At 41.3% G+C, this 18,418-nt stretch overlaps 1 protein-coding gene across 3 annotated transcripts in view; it reads left to right on the top strand.

Annotated features, from left to right (window-relative positions):
- Positions 1 to 119: 119 nt before the first annotated feature.
- Positions 120 to 18,418, top strand: part of RSBN1L (round spermatid basic protein 1 like) — a 55,590-nt gene continuing 37,291 nt past the window's right edge. For 2 of the 3 annotated variants that reach the window (XM_074601052.1, XM_074599291.1), the window contains exons 1-2: positions 136 to 816; positions 12,553 to 12,666. In XM_074601052.1, coding sequence (XP_074457153.1) covers positions 180 to 816; positions 12,553 to 12,666 — 751 coding nt within the window. In that variant the 5' untranslated portion in view covers positions 136 to 179. Of the gene's footprint in view, positions 817 to 12,552; positions 12,667 to 18,418 lie in introns of all 3 variants that reach the window. The other variant, XM_074600163.1, reaches the window with a different exon arrangement.

The following is an 18,418-nucleotide window of genomic DNA, read 5'->3' as shown; positions in this document are numbered from 1 at the left end:
GAGCCCGCCGCCCCAATCCCCTCAGAACCCGCCCCCTCTTCGCCTTGTGATTGGCCGATCCCGCTGTCTCTCCGGCGCCTCCCCTGCCCATTGGGCGAGGCGGGGGCGCCCCTCCGCCCCGCCCCTCCCGGTTCTGTCGGTTGAGGCGAGCCGAGAGTAAATAGAAGCAGGAGCCCAAAATGGCGGAGCCGCCGAGTCCTCTTCGTGGCGCGGCGTCGCCCGAGACGGAGTCGTTCGGCGCCAGGCCAGCCCCGGACGCGAAGGTTTCCCGTGGGTCCCAGCCAGCCGCCAAGAAGATGAAGGCAACCGATGAGAGGAGCCTGAAGGGCACTAAGCGCGTCAACGGTGAAGGGGGCGGTGGTGGCGGCAACGGCGGGAGCGGCAAGCAGGCGCTGCCGCTGCCCGCGGTCGTGCCGAGTTTCGGCAGCCCCGCGGCGTGGGGCTTCGCCGCGCTGCCTTCTGGCCCCTCCGGGGGCGCGGGGGGCTTCGCTTTCCCCTCTCAACTGCCCCGGAAGCTGCTGTCGCCCGCCGTTTTGCTGCCGTCGTCCGCCTCCCCCTCCTCCTCCTCCTCCTACCAGCAGCACCAGCACCGCCACCACCGGCACCGCCTGGCTCTGGCCGCCGAGGCGGGAGGCTGCGGGAGCGGCGGGGCGGCCGGCGGGAGCACCAAGCCGAAGAAGCCGAAGGAGAAGCGGGACAAGGAGAGGAGGAAGCACGGGACCCTGCCGGTGGTCGCGGCGGTGGGAGATGGCGGCGGGGGCCTGAGCGCGGCGGGCCGGGAGGAGAACGGGGAGGTGAAGCTGCTGTTGCCGAAAGGTGAGGGACGGGCGCGGTGGCTGTGCGCGGCCCGCGGGGCATGGCGCGCCGAGGGGCCGGGAGGAGGGATGGTGAAGGCCGGGGTTGGGGGGGCTCTGGAAGGGGCAGCAGGTCGGGGCTGGGCAGAGTGGGCATGGTGCTGTAGGTGGAGGTGCCAGGAGCTGCCGTGAGGGAGCAGGAAATGGTCGTGATGCTGGGGTCGGGCCGTTAGAATGGCCGCCCGCCCCTGGGCAGTGCCCCTTCACGGGGGCCCGACCAGGCTGTCCCCACCGCCCTGCCCGCGGCCGAGCCGGGGGTGGCCAGGCCTGGGGGCCGCCCGCCGGACCCTGCCCGGGCACCGCTGGCCTTGCCTGAGTTTGCGGAGAAGGCAGCGGCGGCTCAGCCTGCCGTCAATCCTGTCAAAAAAAGGGGGTGTGGAATTAGCGATGGCGTCAGCCAGAAGCTGCCAGAGGCCTTAGGTTTTCTTACCTATTAGGGAAATAAGGGTGCCTAGTAATTTACTAGAGATCTGTGAACAAAACTGAATTTCTGTCATTGCTGTCGGTGCAAAAATGGAGAAACCACATGTTACACACCCCCCCCCCCCCGCAATTTTAAAATTAAATCCTGAATGATCTCGTTTATTAGGCTATTAATTTTTACAGGGTTAATCATCGAGTACTAGAGAGCATGCAGTTGAAAACTTAGATACTTAGATTTCTGAAATCTCATTTAGTTGCTGCTTCAGGTTTGCTTTATTTCCTGAAGATCACTGGGCTAAAATCTTCCAAGAAATGCTCGAGGCCTTTGGGGGGAAAAAGGGAGGAGCGCTGCATTAGTTTATTAGTGGGGCTGGGTAAAAACGGCCGTACCAGGTAAGACAAGATATTAGGGTAGATTCTCGGTTAGATTCTTGCTGACTGTGAACAGCAGGTGCTTGGGAAGTAAAAGTCAATACATGACTATATGAAAACAATACAAGAATATATGCTTTTATTTCCAGTGTATGCTTTTCCAGTCTTCAGTGACCTGAAACCCGATGTTAATGCATTTGTATTTACATTGAAATATGAAGAACTTGAAACATTCACTGTATTACCTAGTTTGAGCAAGCTTCCTTTCATTCAAAGGAAAGAGAAATTTTAGCTGTTATGTGGGCTTGGGTTACTTTGGTGGTGGCCTATACCTGTACTTATAGGATGAGCCAAGCTTGTAGAGAACAATTATTAATATCAGTATGCCTTTTTCCCTATTGATTACGTCGTCTGCCTGCCTTAATACATTTTCCGCTAATTTCCACTAGTATCTTAGTCTCTGATTCACTTACCTTGAAGATTTAATTTTTTTTAATTCCTTGAGCGTGTTGCACATACCATCTTGTTCCTGGGATCTTGGTTGCTGGTGTACAAATGGAAATAATAACCACGCTCACTCAGATTATCCTAGTGTCTTACCACTGTTACGTAATCATGTTAATAAATCTCTGAGAACAATATTTCAATAATAGGATGAAATGTGGGTTGGTTTTTTTTTCACATTGGTAAAAGAAATGATGACACTGATGGTGTCAACTGAATAACTGTTAATTGACCCTCATGGAAGCAGTGGTACATCTTTAAAGAGGAGGTTCTGCACCTTATATTTGGGAAGGATATTTTCTCAGAACTAATATACTGACAGGCTCAAGTATTTGACTCTTTAGTTGTTGTTTGCTCAGAACAGGTCTTTTTACCTGTCATTTATTTCTTGAAAGCCTAAGTACAGGCAAGAAATAACATTTTCCAAGGCAAATGGTGCCTGTATGGTATCTGGGTCTCCAGTTTTCTGTTTAGAGGAAGTGGTTTGTATAGCTAAAATTTTGTGGTGTATTTTCCTATATAAATGAAAAACTTTATATTCATTAGACTGTATATTTTTGCATAGAAGGCTGTAAGAAAGCGAGGGATGCACTAAGTCTTCTAATGAGAGAAGCCAGCCTTTTAAAATGGTTCTGTATTTGAGTGCAGATTAAAGAACAGGTTTGTGCTGTTAATCTTGTGAATAATTTACTTTTCAGAGAGGAAGGAGAAATGCCGGTATGATGCAGGGAGAAAAGAATGATGGGAGGGGGTATGCAGAATCCTAAGTACAGAGGAAAGCTAAGAATGATGTAGTAGTGTGGGAGGGTGGAATAGGCATAATTTCTGCATTGGGATTGCTGGGACTATGGCATAGACTAGAAGAAGATAGCATAGGGACTCTGGTTGCAGCAGCGGATGATGGAATTTGAGGTATTGACATGAAAGAGGGAGGAAATGGCATGCAAAAGCTTTGTAAGAAGGGGGTGATTCTGATCTTGTTTTAGGGAAAAAGACATATTATGTGGGTTGCTGTAGGAAAGGCAAGGAAGGTTAGAGGGCGGGTAGGATAGAAGGAGTGAAAAATTTAGGCAGCCTACAGATATGAAATCAGGGGAAATTTAGAGGATTTTGTATAATAAAAACCGAGAGGCTTGCACACACAGAATATATAGGGGGGAGAAAGCAGGAATAAAATGTGCCGCTTTAGGTGTAATGAGGTGACTTTATAGAAGCTGTCACATGTGCAGCTGGTAATACTTTCTAAAAAACAAGCTAATGCAGGCAAGTGCAGTTTCCTTTTCCCCAAGTCTGCAGTTGGGCAACCTTTTTGCTTTTGGTACTATGAAAAATGAGCAGTAACGTGGAATTGACAGTATTGATTGTTTTTTCTCTCATAGCATTCAGAACTGATACACATACCAGTGTTGCATCTGGCAGAAAGCAGATTGTGCAGATGAGGGGACTAGAGGTGTATAAGTCTCTAAAAGAGGCAAAATTATCGAAAGATAAGCAGATGGAATGGGTGAGACTTCCTTGATCATTTTGAGGCTCTGAAGGATGGAAAAACTCCATCCTCGTCTTTGCAGCCTAAGTAGAGATGCATTGCATGTGGGTACATGGGATGGAGTGGAATTCCCAATTGAACTTTGTACTGATAAGCATGCCAGTGTCTTTGGATTGGGAGGAGTCATGTTTCTAATCGGGGAGCTGTGTGTGTACTCTGCTACATATAACAGTTATGGCGCTCGGAGAAAAAGCTTTACCCTGGTGAGGGAGAAGGAGGGCGGGCCTGCATGGACCTTAGTACTGGAGAAAACGAGGAATAAAGCTAGGGGAATCAGGGGAAGAATGGCAAGACTTGTCTCATGGGACTGCTGGGATTGTGGTGTAGACAAGATAATACAGGGAATCAGGGCACACAGTGATGCGGAGTGAATGAATGTGAAGACTTGGAAAACTGTCATCGTAGGACTTTGAGTAGTACCAGTAGCATTTTCCTGATTCTAGTTTAATTACTGTGGTGATGATGATAAGGGATACTGACACTGAGGAGGAAACTGGGATAAGTTTTTTCACCTACCATTCAAAAAAGCTGATTTTAGGAGCTGATGTTTGTCCTTTGCTTGCAATGGTGTTTTTACTAGGTAAGAGAGCCTGGTTTTGAGCCATGTTTCTTTCCGAAGTGATAGGAAGATGTTAAGGTTATAGCCAAGATGGATGATGTGTTTAAAGCTCTCTAAAATTTTTGTATTTTCTTCCTTGAACAAGTCTTCATTTACCGATTTCTCTGGTCTCTTAATTCACTGAAAAGACCTTTAACTTGCAGAGTCATAACTAGGCCTTACAGCTTGTGTATCCATTAAATGAAAGGAGTTGAGTGAACCCTTTTGAGATGATGATCTAGCATGCAGAGAACCTGGAAGACCATTTTGCGATATGCATGATTCATCCTGCAGATACGAGTTTTAGGCTGTTTAAATAAGCTTAAATTTCGCTTGTCAAGTACATTCTGATAGTGGAATTAAAAGTTGTGTAACTATTTTTGTTATAAAACATGGCGTGAATCTGATGGAAGTGATTGCTGTTCCAGTTTATGACTATACTGATTTAGTTAGTCATTTAACGGATACTCTGCTCTAGCAGTTCATAGTTGAAATTGTTTTCTTAACAGTGCAAAGCTCAGCTCAGCCACTCCCCACTTCATCAGATGAGACCTGCCCAAAGTTTTTTATTTTGGTCTATAGATGGACCTTACCTGCTGTAAGGTGTGATCCAGATGTATGAACCATCTTTTCTGTTTTTCTTGCCATTTCTGTGTACAGTTTCCCTTTCCCTGCATTTTTTTTTTTCTTCAATGATCCACTTGCTGATAAGATTACTTTAGCACGCAAGCAGTTACAAAACGAGACAGGTATTTTAACTTTCAGATGAGGGTTCCCCATATGAGCAAGAAAGCTGAATGTGGTATTGGAGCTCTTGTTTTTTACTTCTGGTCTTTGTGTGTGTGTGTGTTTGGTTTTTTTCCCCTCCTGCTTAGATTTGGTTTCAGGCGGGCATTTACCAGTGATTCTTCTGATAACTCTGTTGCTTTGGGTTGCAAGACACGGGTTTTAAGCTTTCAAGAAATTGCACCTTTCAGGCTTGTTAGGTTTGGTTTGCATCTGGTGGGATGGTGATTTCATAGTCTGACTTACTGAAGTAGATTGGAGAAAGTTTTGGAGCTTCTTTTCTTCTTCTTTAGAGCTGGGACCATACATCTTGCTAGTTAGTCTTTTTTCTTCTGCTAAACATTTCCTCCTCCTATTTCCTTTGCTTTTTTTTATTTTATTGTGTGGCTTGACTCGCTTCCCCCTCACCCCTTCCAAACTCGTAAGTTCAGCAGTCATTTTCATACTTGTGAGGCCTCTTGATCACTCTCTTCTGAATTCTTTAATATATTTCTATTTAGATACCCCACTGTAATCATCAATGTCTAGAAAGTGTTCAGGGATTTAACTGGGGTATACAGGAGAAGAGGGACTTCTCAAATTTCTTTGGATGTTGGAGACTTATATGCAGTTTAGTTTTGCAAGCTGATAGTGACATTAATGTAAGCATCGAATGTTGAGATGAATTTGAAGAGTTTATCTTTCTCCTGAGGGACCCTGTTCCCTTTTAGTTTCTATGAAATAACCATGAAGCTTTGCTAAACAGAACAAAATCTTTCGTTTTCTAAGCTGGAGAGCAAACACAGCCCCGCCTGTACCCCAGAGTCTATCTCTGAGTGTAGTTTACACAGCAGAAGCTTATTCTGGTTGTAGAATAATAAATCATTTTTCTTAGTTGAAACAAGATCAGTAGTCTGAAACATCAGATCTGAAACCTCTTGTAGAGGCCTTGTTTGCAGCTGTCACGTTCTCCACTACTGATTTCTGATGCAACTCCCCAGTGCTGCAGTTTAAACTTGGCTCATTCAGTTCTGCATGTAGAAGGCCTCCTTTAGAAGTGCAAAGATTAGAGGAGTTGCAAGGATTAGATTTAAATTTCTTCGAAGTGTTTTGATTCTGAAAGGGATCTGTCTTCCTTCCCATTCACTGGAGGGCTTGGGGAAATGTTCTCTAGGGGAATTCTCTAGTCATATCTGAGATTTTAAACTTTAATTACCAACAGGGATGTCAGCCAAATATTCCTGGTCATTGGAATGAGAAAGCTGTCATGAATTTTTTTGTTTTGGGGTGTCAGAAATACTGTATGGGTTTTTTCATGTTCATTAGGTCAGGAAGCCTGCTCTCCAGTGTACCTTGTATGACTTAATAAAAGTGCAGGTGTCAAAACCGTTAACATAGTGGTGTTAAATGTACTTCATGTATCTGCATAACAAGATAAGCATGGCTTCTTGAGGTTTTATTTTTATGGGTATTTGTTTAAAGGGAGGAGAGTGCTGATGGAAGGAACGGTGACTGATGTTCTTGTACTCCCCTCCTCTTCCCCCTTCCCTTCAGTTACAATACTGTTGGTGTTAACCATATTGATGGCGTCCGTTAGTGGTAGTTTGTAAATATTTTGCCTGATGTGCAGTGACAGCCCTTAAATCAAAGGGAGGAGAGAGGCAAGAATACTTTGAACATAATCTATGACTGCCTACTAATGTGGCTTACCATCTGGAAACCTGATGCAAAGCAGCTGCAGCTTTTGGCATCTGGCAAGGTTTTAAAGCTCTTTCAGTGCTGAAATGAACTTGTTCATGCTCGCGCGTCAGCTTCAAGGTGCGAATTTCACAGTGTGACAGCGACCACATTGCACATAATCCACTACAGCGCACTTCCCACTTGGCTCATTCTCTGTGCGCTTGATTTACCTTTTTGTCTCTAGAAAGCTTGCAATAGAGGCCAAGATCTGGTTAAATTTCTGAAATCTGAATGGTGTGGTCTATGAATTTGGGTTCTTTTATTTACTATTTATGAAATCACTTCAGTCATTGTGAGAAGATATCTACCTAATTGGGAAACAGAAAACTTTTTCTGTAGCCTTTAGTTGTAAATGCAAATACTCCATTGCTTTTATTTATGTATTTAACCTGACATCCAGAAAAAGCAGGAGCTTTTGGGTTTGAGGAGGAAGTATGCATATCATTCTGAATTAGTTCAGTTAATCACGTGGATTCACTCTAAAGTGAAAACATTCTTCAGATGCCATTTAGGAAGGTGAGGTGGAATGCTTCTTCGTAATGTAATTCTTCCTGTCTGGGTATAGCACTACTTTTTTAATACACCGCTGTTGCTGCGTTTCATTCATGAGTGTCCTGTTTTTCTATGACATTAAAACCAAAGAATATGGATTTTTGTGGTGACGCTTAACATTGTGAACTTGAATTGAGACATCTAGAAATCTCTTAATTCCTTCAGTGTTGCATTTATTCCAAACAGGGATACTTACTCCTATAGAACTCTATTTTAAAAGGTTTACATGTGGCATTGCCTTATTTAGTAGAGTAAAAAATAACTATAATAGTAGAGACTTTTTTCTTCAGGCAGTAGAGCTTGAAAGCTAACGAGCGAGCCTAACTTACTGGGATCTTCCGTAGCAGATTCCTGCTGTGCTTGGAGTTGTGTGGGGTTGTTTTTTGTTGTTTTGGGGTATTTTTGTGTGTTTTGGTTGTTTTGTTTTTTTTTTTTTTTTACCCTGGTGCATTGCTTAGGGTTTTGGATGACTTTAAGATAAAGGATTTTGGTGTGAGTGATGTGCTGATAAAACACAAAAAGTGTTAATTTAAATCTGTAGTAGAGGAACTGATATTTTCCTGGAGAGTCTTGTTTTATTGCATTTTTTTGTTGGTACCTTATATGGCTATCAAATATCTTTTCTGTCACTTCAGATGTGATTCATGGCATCATGATTGACTTTTTCTTCCCCTGTAAATACTGGGATACCAACTTTTAAAATCTGGTGTTTTCTCCCTTTTCAAAGTGAAACAGACATAATAGGAATATTTAGTGTCTGTTTTGATCCAATAATTAAAAAAAAAAAATCAGCCGCAAAAAAAACCCCAATAGATGAAATGTTAGACAAATCCTAATACTTAGTACCTGACTGTCTTTTGATTATCACGTACCAGAACAACTTTGTTAAAAGGGAGAGAGCAAATAATTAGGCTTAAATAAATCTGAAGTTTATATTGCTGGAATGGTATTTTTTAATATCTGCTAAAATGGAAAAATAGTTATTGAAATGTAAATATGCTTGGGTAGCTTCACTTAAAAATATCATATGATGTTGATGAATTTTGAAAGGGTTATTATAAATGTTTTTGTGATTTCCTGCAGAACATAGGCTGTGCCTATTCCTTTTTTTTTTGTTAGTTTTTAATTAACCTTTTGTTTAAAGTAGGACTCTTTTTTTTTTTTTTTCTTTTTATAACAACCCCTCCTCACAACCCACCACCAAACAAACACACACAAAAACAGAATACCCACATCCTTGTGGAAAAAGTTCCAATAATGGACCACAACTATTTGGTGAGTTGTTCCTGTGACTAACTTGTGCCTTTGTTTACAAAAAAATAAAGGAACTGTAGTATGATCAGTTGTGAACTAGGGATGTCAGGCTTTAGCTTCTAGTCACTGCTATCTCTATTTATGTTGGGGATTTTTTAGAGTGAAGACCTTTTTATTAAAATTGCTCTTCCTTGTTTGAGTAAAATTACCCCTTCACCTTACTTTAAACTCAAATTGTCTTCTCGTTAGTGTAGGAAATTTAAATTTGTTGATTGCTTTTCTGAATCTTCAGTTTTTCGTCGTTGTGAAAACTGAAACTATTCCAATAGCAGTTGCAGTGCTGCGACATACAGAGCTAATAGCTGTTGGTACTTGATGTTCTCTTGTCCTGACCATTTGGGTGACATTATTTCCCTGGGGACTTACTTCATTTTGTTCCCTATTGCAGCTCAAGCTTTTTAAAAATTTTTTTTTTTTTATTTGTTACTAGTATCGGTGAAAGCTAATTGCAAAATATTCTGTGTAAGTGAAAAGATTAGTATAAACATCTCTCTACTTTTTACTACTTTTCTTGGTTACTTTGAGATGCTGTTGCCCTACAGATGAAGTGGAGCCCTAATGTTTTGGATCAGTAGTAGCTGCCACTGGTAAACTTTCAAAAAAGCTATACAAGAGCGTTCCAAGCTTTCTTAACTTGTTCAGCAGAACAAGTTCTGTCTTGTTTTCCCTTGCCAGCCTCAGAGTTACCGACTGTTTATTTTGTGATGTGCAGATTGTAAATTGCTTGATGTTGGAGGCATTCATCTTAAAGCAGGATTTTTGTGAAGAATTTTCATGTTTCTTCTTCGAGAAAGTGAGATTTGGACTGAAATTTTGTATGACTGGAGGGGATTGATACCTTACATTAGAGAAGACGCTCGGAGAGATACTAGTATGTGGCATTTTGGAAAGTCCTAAAGAGCTCCAGTGTATATTGAACTCTATTGACTTTGTGGGACAGCAGCTAAGATGGAGACTGTATTTGGAGAATTGCACTTGTCCTTCCTTGTTAGATACGTGCCATAGGCATGTTTTGATCACGTTTATTGATTATAATGACTGTTGGATGCTTCTAAACATACTGAGTTTGCTGAGCCAGCATAGCTAAATTGCAGTAGATTTTGTGGTAAATTCAATCTTAAAAATATAATTTAGTTGATTTTTATCTCACATTGAAAAGCTGTGAAATGGAGTATCTATCACTGGGGAGAATAATCTGCAGAATTTTGAATTCTGCCAGCTAGACTAGAAAATACTTATTTTTACGCATAAACTGAAGACATTTGAACTGAGAATTAAGGCCAAGTTTAATCCATGGGATGAGTTTCATTTTGACATAGGGTTTTTATTAATTTATATTCTGTCTTTATTTCAATATTAATTTATGCTTTTTTAAGGAGAACTCTACCGTCTATTTTTTATCTATTCTGTGGGCCTTGAGGGAGGAAACTTGAGAATTTGTACATTTAAATTGGGATTCTCAACTGTTCTTTACTTGCCTCAGGCTGTACGCTGGTTTCCTTATAGTACTGTGATTTCTAAAAGTTAAGAAATAGTTAAGTTTAATTTATTTCAAACCTTCCTTATCTGCATTTACATTGTATTTGCAATGGCTTCAGGTATGATTTGCTCGTGGCTGTTGCTGGAGAAGGTCACAGGACACTTCCACTGTTTCTTCTGTCTGGAAGGTCTCACCATTGACTCCGCTAATTGCTTTCTAGATGTGAAAATAAACTAGAGGCTCTTTAAAAGGTTTCAGCTTGTTCTCTGTCCTTACTTGTGTTGCTTCTGACAAAACTGGAAGACTCATTGGCCTGTGATGCTATTCATAAGCCTGCAATAAAGGATTCTTTCAGTCTTTCTCTCGTTCTCTTTCAGCAAGGCTCAGCGTTTGTATACGCTCTTCAATCTTTCTTTGATTTGTAAGTGATAGCAGAAGTCGTGTGCCTCTTAACACTATGCAAATGTTGAGATAAAATCTAGGTTTTCCCATGATAATTATAATCCTGGCTAAATTGAACATTCGATGCAGGCTACAAATCAAGCCTGGTGTTCCTGCCTGCTCGCTGAGTGTCTGTCTGCTTGCAGTGTTACTTAAACTTCTGTTGTATAATTTATTTCCTACTTCATGCTTTTAAGTTGCAGGGGATTAATGATTTGGGGGTTTCTTTTGGGGGAGAAGCAGGCTGGAGTGGAAGATCCATGTCTGTTTAACCTGTTCCTAGAAAGTACAGGTTTATGTTGCTTAGGAAACTTGTTTGGATTCCATAGTCTGCTATACAGATGAATCTGCTTTGTCATCCCTTGTCGTTGCACCGTTAGAAGGCTGTTTTTGGACATGATTGTTTCAATCGCTTGGAACTAAGACTTCCAGACAGTTTTAAACACAGCTACCTTATTCCTTATTATTTCTGTGCCAGCATAGTTTCTGTTCTCTTCCCACTGTTTATCTTGATCTGTGGACAGACAACAGACATATATCAATTGCCATCTCTTTTCGTTTTAGATTTTTTTTTCTTAGGCTCTTCCCCAAATACATTCTTCATCCTAACTACGGTTCAAGTTCTGTAGCCTTAGTAGAAGACTTCTAGAAGGAAAGACACGAATGCTGTAGAGGTCATGGTTACAGCATTCGTGTGGATTACTGTCAACCCTTTGCGCTTTTGGATTAAGTATTAACATGCTTCATAAATACTCTGGTTAAGGGACACTATATTGCCTTCTAGAATTAAAGACTTTCTTTGGTTTGGTTCTGAGGAATATTTTTGGTTTCTTTAGTAGTGAAGATACCGGCTTCTTCTATTTTATGTGAATGCTTGAGGAAAAGTAATTGGATTTCTCTTTGCTTCCACTATGGGTTTATAATGCAAGTAGCGTAAATAAAACACCAGGATTGTCTCTCAACTGTATTATTGAGAATGCATTCTGAAGCATAACATTATGTAGAAGCTTGAAATCAGATTTCTTCTTTCCCTGTGGAGGTTAAAAAGCCCAGTAAAAGCTTGGAGCAGGTACTTGGCTTCAGGCCAAGAAACCAGGCATGAAGTGCTGGCTGCCATGCATCTAGGCATGGTAAAATCTGACTTCCCTAAATGCCTGGCCTCAAAAGTAAATTTAAACTCGGCTTGAAAAGATTACTCCTTGAAATTATGAATTCCTCTGGGTCTAGTATTTTTCCACATAGAAAGCATGCTTAAAGGCTCTGTTTTTGTATGACAACTATTTAAAAACCTGTAATGACTTGACAAGAAAGTAAAGGAATAATGAGACTGCTGAGGTAAGCCGTTGCTGATTGTAGGTAAGCAAGGGAAGCACCAGTGTGTTATATGTGCTGTGCAAATATAGCACACTTCATGTGTTTCTGTTAACTACATCTTACTGCTATTAATGCATTAGTGTAGCCTGTGAACTTAATGTAAAAGATTTTGCAGCTGACAAATAAAGACTTCATTCCAAGCTACTTGCAAAAGCCTTTAAGTTTAGACTACGTGAAGATAGTTATGTGACGTTTCTAGTGTATATGCGCACCCAGGTATATACAAACCATACTGTTTTTCCCTATTTCTTATCTAATGCATGTAATTTGAATTTCAAGAAGTAAGAGCCCATGGCAGATGGAAAATAAGAGCAGAAGGTAGTAGGAGTAAGCAAAAATTGTTAACTGTATACAGTTAACATGCTGAGTTGTTGCATACAATTCCAACATAATAGAAACAAAACTTGTCTGAGTTAAATAAGCTTATGTTGGATTATGCAACAGATAAATATTAGCTTAATAAGTACTGGGATTTCCTTGTAACTCCTCCTTTTATCCTCTTAATGGAGCTTACATAAGAGTAATATGAAACGTGCACGCGACAATTAGTTTTCTGTTCCTACTTAATTGTAAAATATTTGCATTTCAGCTCAAATCAAAGACAAAATTAAAGAAAGGGAAAAGAAGCAAAAAGAGAAGAAGAAGCACAAAATAATGAATGAAATAAAGAAAGAAAATGGAGAAGTCAAATTATTGCAAAAAGGTAGGTTCAAACTATGTAGTGGTATTTCATTCTAATGTTTTAAAATCTCTGTAATTGAATTGGAAACTGAGTTTTAATACTATGTTTTTCACTTAACTAAAATGTCATTTTCCCTGACTGTTTGGTATGAGGGTTGGAAATCAAAACTTAACTATAAATGTTTTGGGTATTTGGTAACTGTTATAAAGAGAGAGATTATAACTATCACCACAATATTGCTTATAGAGTAGTAGTAAAGACTAGTATTTCAAGGAATAATATTGGTGATACCTATATCTTCTGTGCAGTTACTGAAGAAGGTTATCATTTTATATAGTGTGGAGAAGAAAAATGAATCCATGTCACATTTTATACCTAACATTAAATGCACAAAACTGAATAACTAAGGAGTTATAATTTCAGGATCTTTGCCAAATACTAAAAAATTATGTGTAACAGGCAGTCTTAATGTTGGCTGACTTTTTCAACTTCACTTACTGTAATGGAATGTAATGAAAATCATGTTTTCACAGTTGCTTGTACATCGACTGAATCTTAGAACTGTACAGTGGTTGAGGCTGGAAGGGAGCTAGTCCAATGCTGCTGCTCAAAATAGGGTTGACTAGAGCAGTTGCCCAGGACTATCAGACTCTGTGTATATCCACAATTTCTCTGGACAGCCAGTATCAGTATTTAACCACTCTTGCAGTAAAAAAAGTGTTGTTTAAAAGGAATTTCTTTAATTTCAATTTGTACCCTTTAACTCTTGTTCTGTCACTGGATGCCTCTGAGAATAGTACTGCATCTGGGGAAGAATAACACCAAGCACTGGTGCATACTGGGGGCTGTCCAGGTGGAAAGCAACTTTGATGAGAAGGACCTTGGAGCTCTGGCAGACAGCAAGCTGACTGTGAGCCAGCAGAGCACCTTCATGGCAAAAAAAGGCCAACAATATCCTGGCTTGCACTAGGAAGAGCGTTGCCAGTGCATTGAGGAAGGTCATCCTTCTCCTCTACTCAGCGCTGCTGAGGCTGCATCTCGGGTATTGTGTCCAGTTCTGGGCTTCCCAGTACAGGAAAGATATGGACTTACTGGAGTGAGTCCATCACACGGACAAAGACAGTGAAAGGACTGGAGTACCTAGTAGGGCCTGTTGCAATAGGACAAGGGGTAATGGTTTTAAACTGAAAGAGGGTAGATTCAGACTAGATAGAAGGAAGAAATTTATTACAATGAGGGTGGTGAAGCACTGGCACATGTTGCCCACAGAGGTCGTAGATGCCCCATCCCTGGAAACGTTCAAGGTCAGGTTGGCCGGGGCTCTGAGCAACCTGATGTAGTTGAAGATGTCCCTGCTCATTGCGGGGGAGGTTGGACTAGGTGACCTTTCAAGGTCCCTTCCAACCCAAACTGTTCTATGATTCTATTCTGTGATCTTTCCTATGAGGAAAGGCTGAGAGAGCTGGGACTGATCAGCCTGGAGAAGAAGAGGCTCAAGGGGATCTCATCAACATGTATGAATACCTGATGGACGGGAATGAAGAAGATGTAACCAAACTCTTCATGGCAGTGATCAGTGACAAGACAGGAGGCAGTGGACACAAATTAAAACACATGAAATTCTGTCTGAATGTAAGAAAAAAGACTTTCTTACTGTGAGGGTGGTTGAGTACTGGCACAGGTTGCCTACAGAGGTTGTAAAACCTGACTGGACGTGGTCCTGGGCAACCTGCTCTAGGTGAATATCCTTTGTCGGGCTGCTGTCTGGCCAGTTGGTCCTCAGCCTGTGCTGGTGCACGAGGTTAATCCTCCCAGGTGCAGGGCTTTGCACGTCCCAGTATTAACTTTGTGAGACTTCTGCTGCCCCATTTCTGCAGCCTCTCAAGGTTCCTCTCACTGGCAGTGCAACTCTGTGGTGTGTCAACGGCTCCTTCCAGTTTTGTATCGCTTGCAAATTTGCTGAGGGTGTGCTCTGCCCCATGATGTGGCCATTAATGAAGATGTTGAACAGTATTGGCACAAGGTATGAATGTCTGAGTTACTCCAGTAGTGACTGTTTTCCAGCTGGACTTTGTGCTGCAGATCACAGCCCTTTGAGCACAGCAGTTAAGCTAGTTCTTGGTCCACCTCACTCTTCACTTATCTAGGTCATGCTGCATCAGTTTTTCTGTGAGGATGTTGCGTATTTAAGTAGAGCAAATATCTTTTTTTAATCTGTTATTTTCAGTCTCTGCTTTTGAAGTTGGGAACAAATTCCTGATGTATTTTTCTGTTCTCTTGTCTGCTGTAGGATTTCATTTACAAAGAACAAATTGAACCGCCAAAACAAAACATTATCTTCAACACATTCATATGAGATCAGAGGCATGTAACCCTGTAATTACTACATCACATATTATATGTTAAGCACAGCTCCAAGTAACTGTATTAGCAACTATAAAAGCTTAAACAATGTGTTGATCAGATCTCAAGGTATCAGCTTAGACCATGAGGAATGCGTAAGCTGGTGACTGGCTTCCTGTGAAAAGAACAGCTGTGGCTTGTCTTTGCTGAGCATGAAAGGAAGTTGGTGGTTGAGATACCAGGCGACACTTAACTGCCTCAACAGTGAGGTTCCTCAGGTTTTGTTTGTGTACCAGCCTTTTTTTTTTTTACCCTCTCTCCTATTTCTGTTGCCATTCAGCACAATGAGGTGGAAGCTGCAAAGACAGCAAGTCTTGTTATGCAGATCTAATAAATGATACCTAATGAAGGTATTGGTGCTTTATTTTAAAGTTAATACAAAAAAGCACATGCACTGTGGCTGTATTAGAACACCTTTGCTGTTCTGAGCTGGCTTAGTAGCAGGATAGGGTATTCTCACAGAGAACAGTGCTACAAGTGCGTTAGGTGCCTTATCCCTATTTCATAGATCTGATATGTTAGCAGTCAAGTATCATGTTTAGGTTTTCTTTAAGGTGTTGGTGGGAAGTGTTTTGTAGAGGCTATGTTTGGCTTGCCAGTGTCCTGCAAAATGGATTCCTATTTCAGGGAAAGAAGCAAGTGTATCAGGAGAGCAGTTTGTGAACAGACAGGTCCTCTCCGCTGCGTTTGTATCCTGTTCAGAACAGCAGCTCTGGATGTCTTCTGTGGGCTTCCGAAGTCTGACTGGATGTGCTGTGACGTTTGTAAAACATCTCCTGATTCCTTCTGCAGATCTGCCTTTACATCCTGGGAGCTAAGGGCAAGACAGCAAAGACAAAAGTGCTTTAAGATGCAACTTCTTGTATGTGTCAGTGGTCAGTGCCTCTGTGACCTCAAAGATTATTAACTCTTCATCTAAAGGTATCTTCTTGTGGAACAAAAGTTAAGGTCCACGCCCTTTTATTATGATCTCAGAATTCACTTTGTGGGCTTAGGAACAAAGATCTGGAATTAGTCTCCTTTTCTTTGGGGTTTTGGTTTTGTGGTTGGTTTGTGTGTGTGTGTTAAGAAGCTACAGTGTTGGTCTCTAAAGACAGCTAATTTTCTGCTTCTAGGCATTAGATCTATATCTTGTTGTAAAACGTTACTCTGACCATCTGTTGAATGCCTTCCTTTCATCTTAGATTGAGAATATCGTTAATGATTTGGATTTTGTCTTTTTTGAGTTTTCTTCTGTTTGTGACTTCCAGTGAGGGGGCAGACGTAATAGCCTACCTGATAGTTAAACTAGCTGTCCAAGATAAAAGGTGGCTGGTTATAGAGGAAGAGGTCAGACCTGAGGGAATGTTGGCTTTTAGAATCATAGAATCATTTTTGGTTGGAAGGGACCTTTAAGAGCATCAAGTCCAACGGTTAACCTAGCACTGCCAAGTTACCACTAAACCATGTCCCTCAGCACTACATCTGCCTGTCTTTTAAATACCTCCAGGGATGGTGACTCAACCACTTCTCTGGGCAGCCTGTTCCCATGCTTAACAACCCTTATGATGAAGAAATTTTTCTTAATATCCATCCTAAACCTCCCCTGGTGCAACCTGAGGCCATTTGCTCTCGTCCTGTTGCATGTTGGGAGGAGACCGACCCCTACCTCGCTACAGCCTCCTTTCAGGTAGTTGTAGAGAGTGAGAAGCTCTCCCCTCAGCCTCCTTTTCTCCAGGCTGAACAACCCCAGTTCCCTCAGCTGCTCCTCATAAGACTTGTGCTCGAGACCCCTCACCAGATTTGTTGCCCTCTTTGGACACGCTCCAGCACCTCAGTGTCTTGTAGCGAGAGGGGCCCAAAACTGAACACAGTATTTAAGGTGTGGCCTCACCAGTGCTGAGTACAGGGGGACAGTCACTTCCCTAGTCCTGCTGGCTGCACTTTTGGGGGAGAGTTGGTGCATATGCCTGATTTTTGTGTTTTGAGCTGAATGTGGAAGAGTTCACTTACATTAGAAGCTTAGGGGTGTAAGCTGTTCATCTGCCTAAACTTAGGTTGCCATTCTGTTGAAAGCAATGATAAAACTTGCCGATGCTGGAGAAGGGCAACTCTTAAAAAGGATATTTTTACAGTTTCCGAGGCTGCGAAAGGAAATATGTTTCTCTCTTTCAGAAAGCCTGATGGCTTTTCTTATGCATCGAGAATGAAAAGCTTTTTTGTCATCATTTTGCACTTGCAGATGTATTCTCTGTAGAATAAAGCTACATAATTGCCCCTTTTTCTCTCAATCTGTTACGTGGAAAGAAGAGCTCAGTTCTTGGAAAAAAGGTTCTTGGCATGTGCATATTGTTAAAAATTCAGGAAATATAAGTTACTTAAACTTGCTTTTCAAATAATCTACATAATGAAAAAAATGCCTTTTAAAAATTGAAAGTTTTATACCAAAAAGTTTCACACCAGTGTAACATGGCTGAGGGTTACTGGAGATTCTGCAAAAAGAAAAATGATTAATAGGCTTATTTGTAAACAGTCTTACTTGTGTTTTCCCTTTAAAGAAAGAAAAGTCAGTCCTGTTTTTCTCGTTATTTATATCAGAGCACAGCAATTTCTAAAAATGCAGTAGGAGAAGTTATTAGTTTCTGCAAGATTAAATGCCTTGATTTATAGAATGTCAAAATGCAGGGAAGAAGGGAGAATGAACATCTGTAAGTACAAATCACTTTCTAAAGCATTTTGTTCATTCTTCTGGGAGAAATGACACTTATTTTAATTGTATATTCTTATGAACATTTTAAATTTTTTTTATAGATGGGTTTTGCACAGGTGTAATTATAAAACTGGCATATTTAAGATGAGACCTACCTCTGAGTCATACTGCATACTTTTTCCCATCCACTATATTTTGTCTTTAGGGAAAATGTTGAAGGATTTGTGTGCAATGCGCCTTAGTTGATGGGACATTGAGGGGATGGGAAAGACTGAGGTAAGAGTGCAGGGCACACAACCCACCACACCGATTAGCCTGTAATACTGATTTTGCTTCACAGTCCTTATGTACCAAGTTACTAACTTTCATATAAGAGTATAGGGTGAAACATGTATGTAAAATACAGGTAGGGTACGTGTGATGAGATCACTGAGAGGAGAGCTCTTCTAAGTTCCAGTGGGCCTCAAACGTTTTTCAGAAAGAATGCGTTAAATCATTTGCGTACCTTTTGTGTAGCCTGTGGATTGCTTTCCCAAGTTTTCTGGAGATGTCTTTGCTGCTGCTTGCTCTTGGTTCCCTCCCATCCCTTTACGTGAGTGATTCATTTCTGCCCCCGAAGTTACTCACATTCAGATAGTGCGTTCAGTTGGCTACACAAATCCTTGAGAACCTAAAAGGAAC

Source organism: Larus michahellis, chromosome 1 (assembly GCF_964199755.1).
Source record: "Larus michahellis chromosome 1, bLarMic1.1, whole genome shotgun sequence".
Taxonomy (NCBI): Eukaryota; Metazoa; Chordata; class Aves; order Charadriiformes; family Laridae; genus Larus; species Larus michahellis.
The sequence above is the reverse complement of the archived record's forward strand: the minus strand, read 5'-3'. Positions and strand labels throughout refer to the sequence as shown.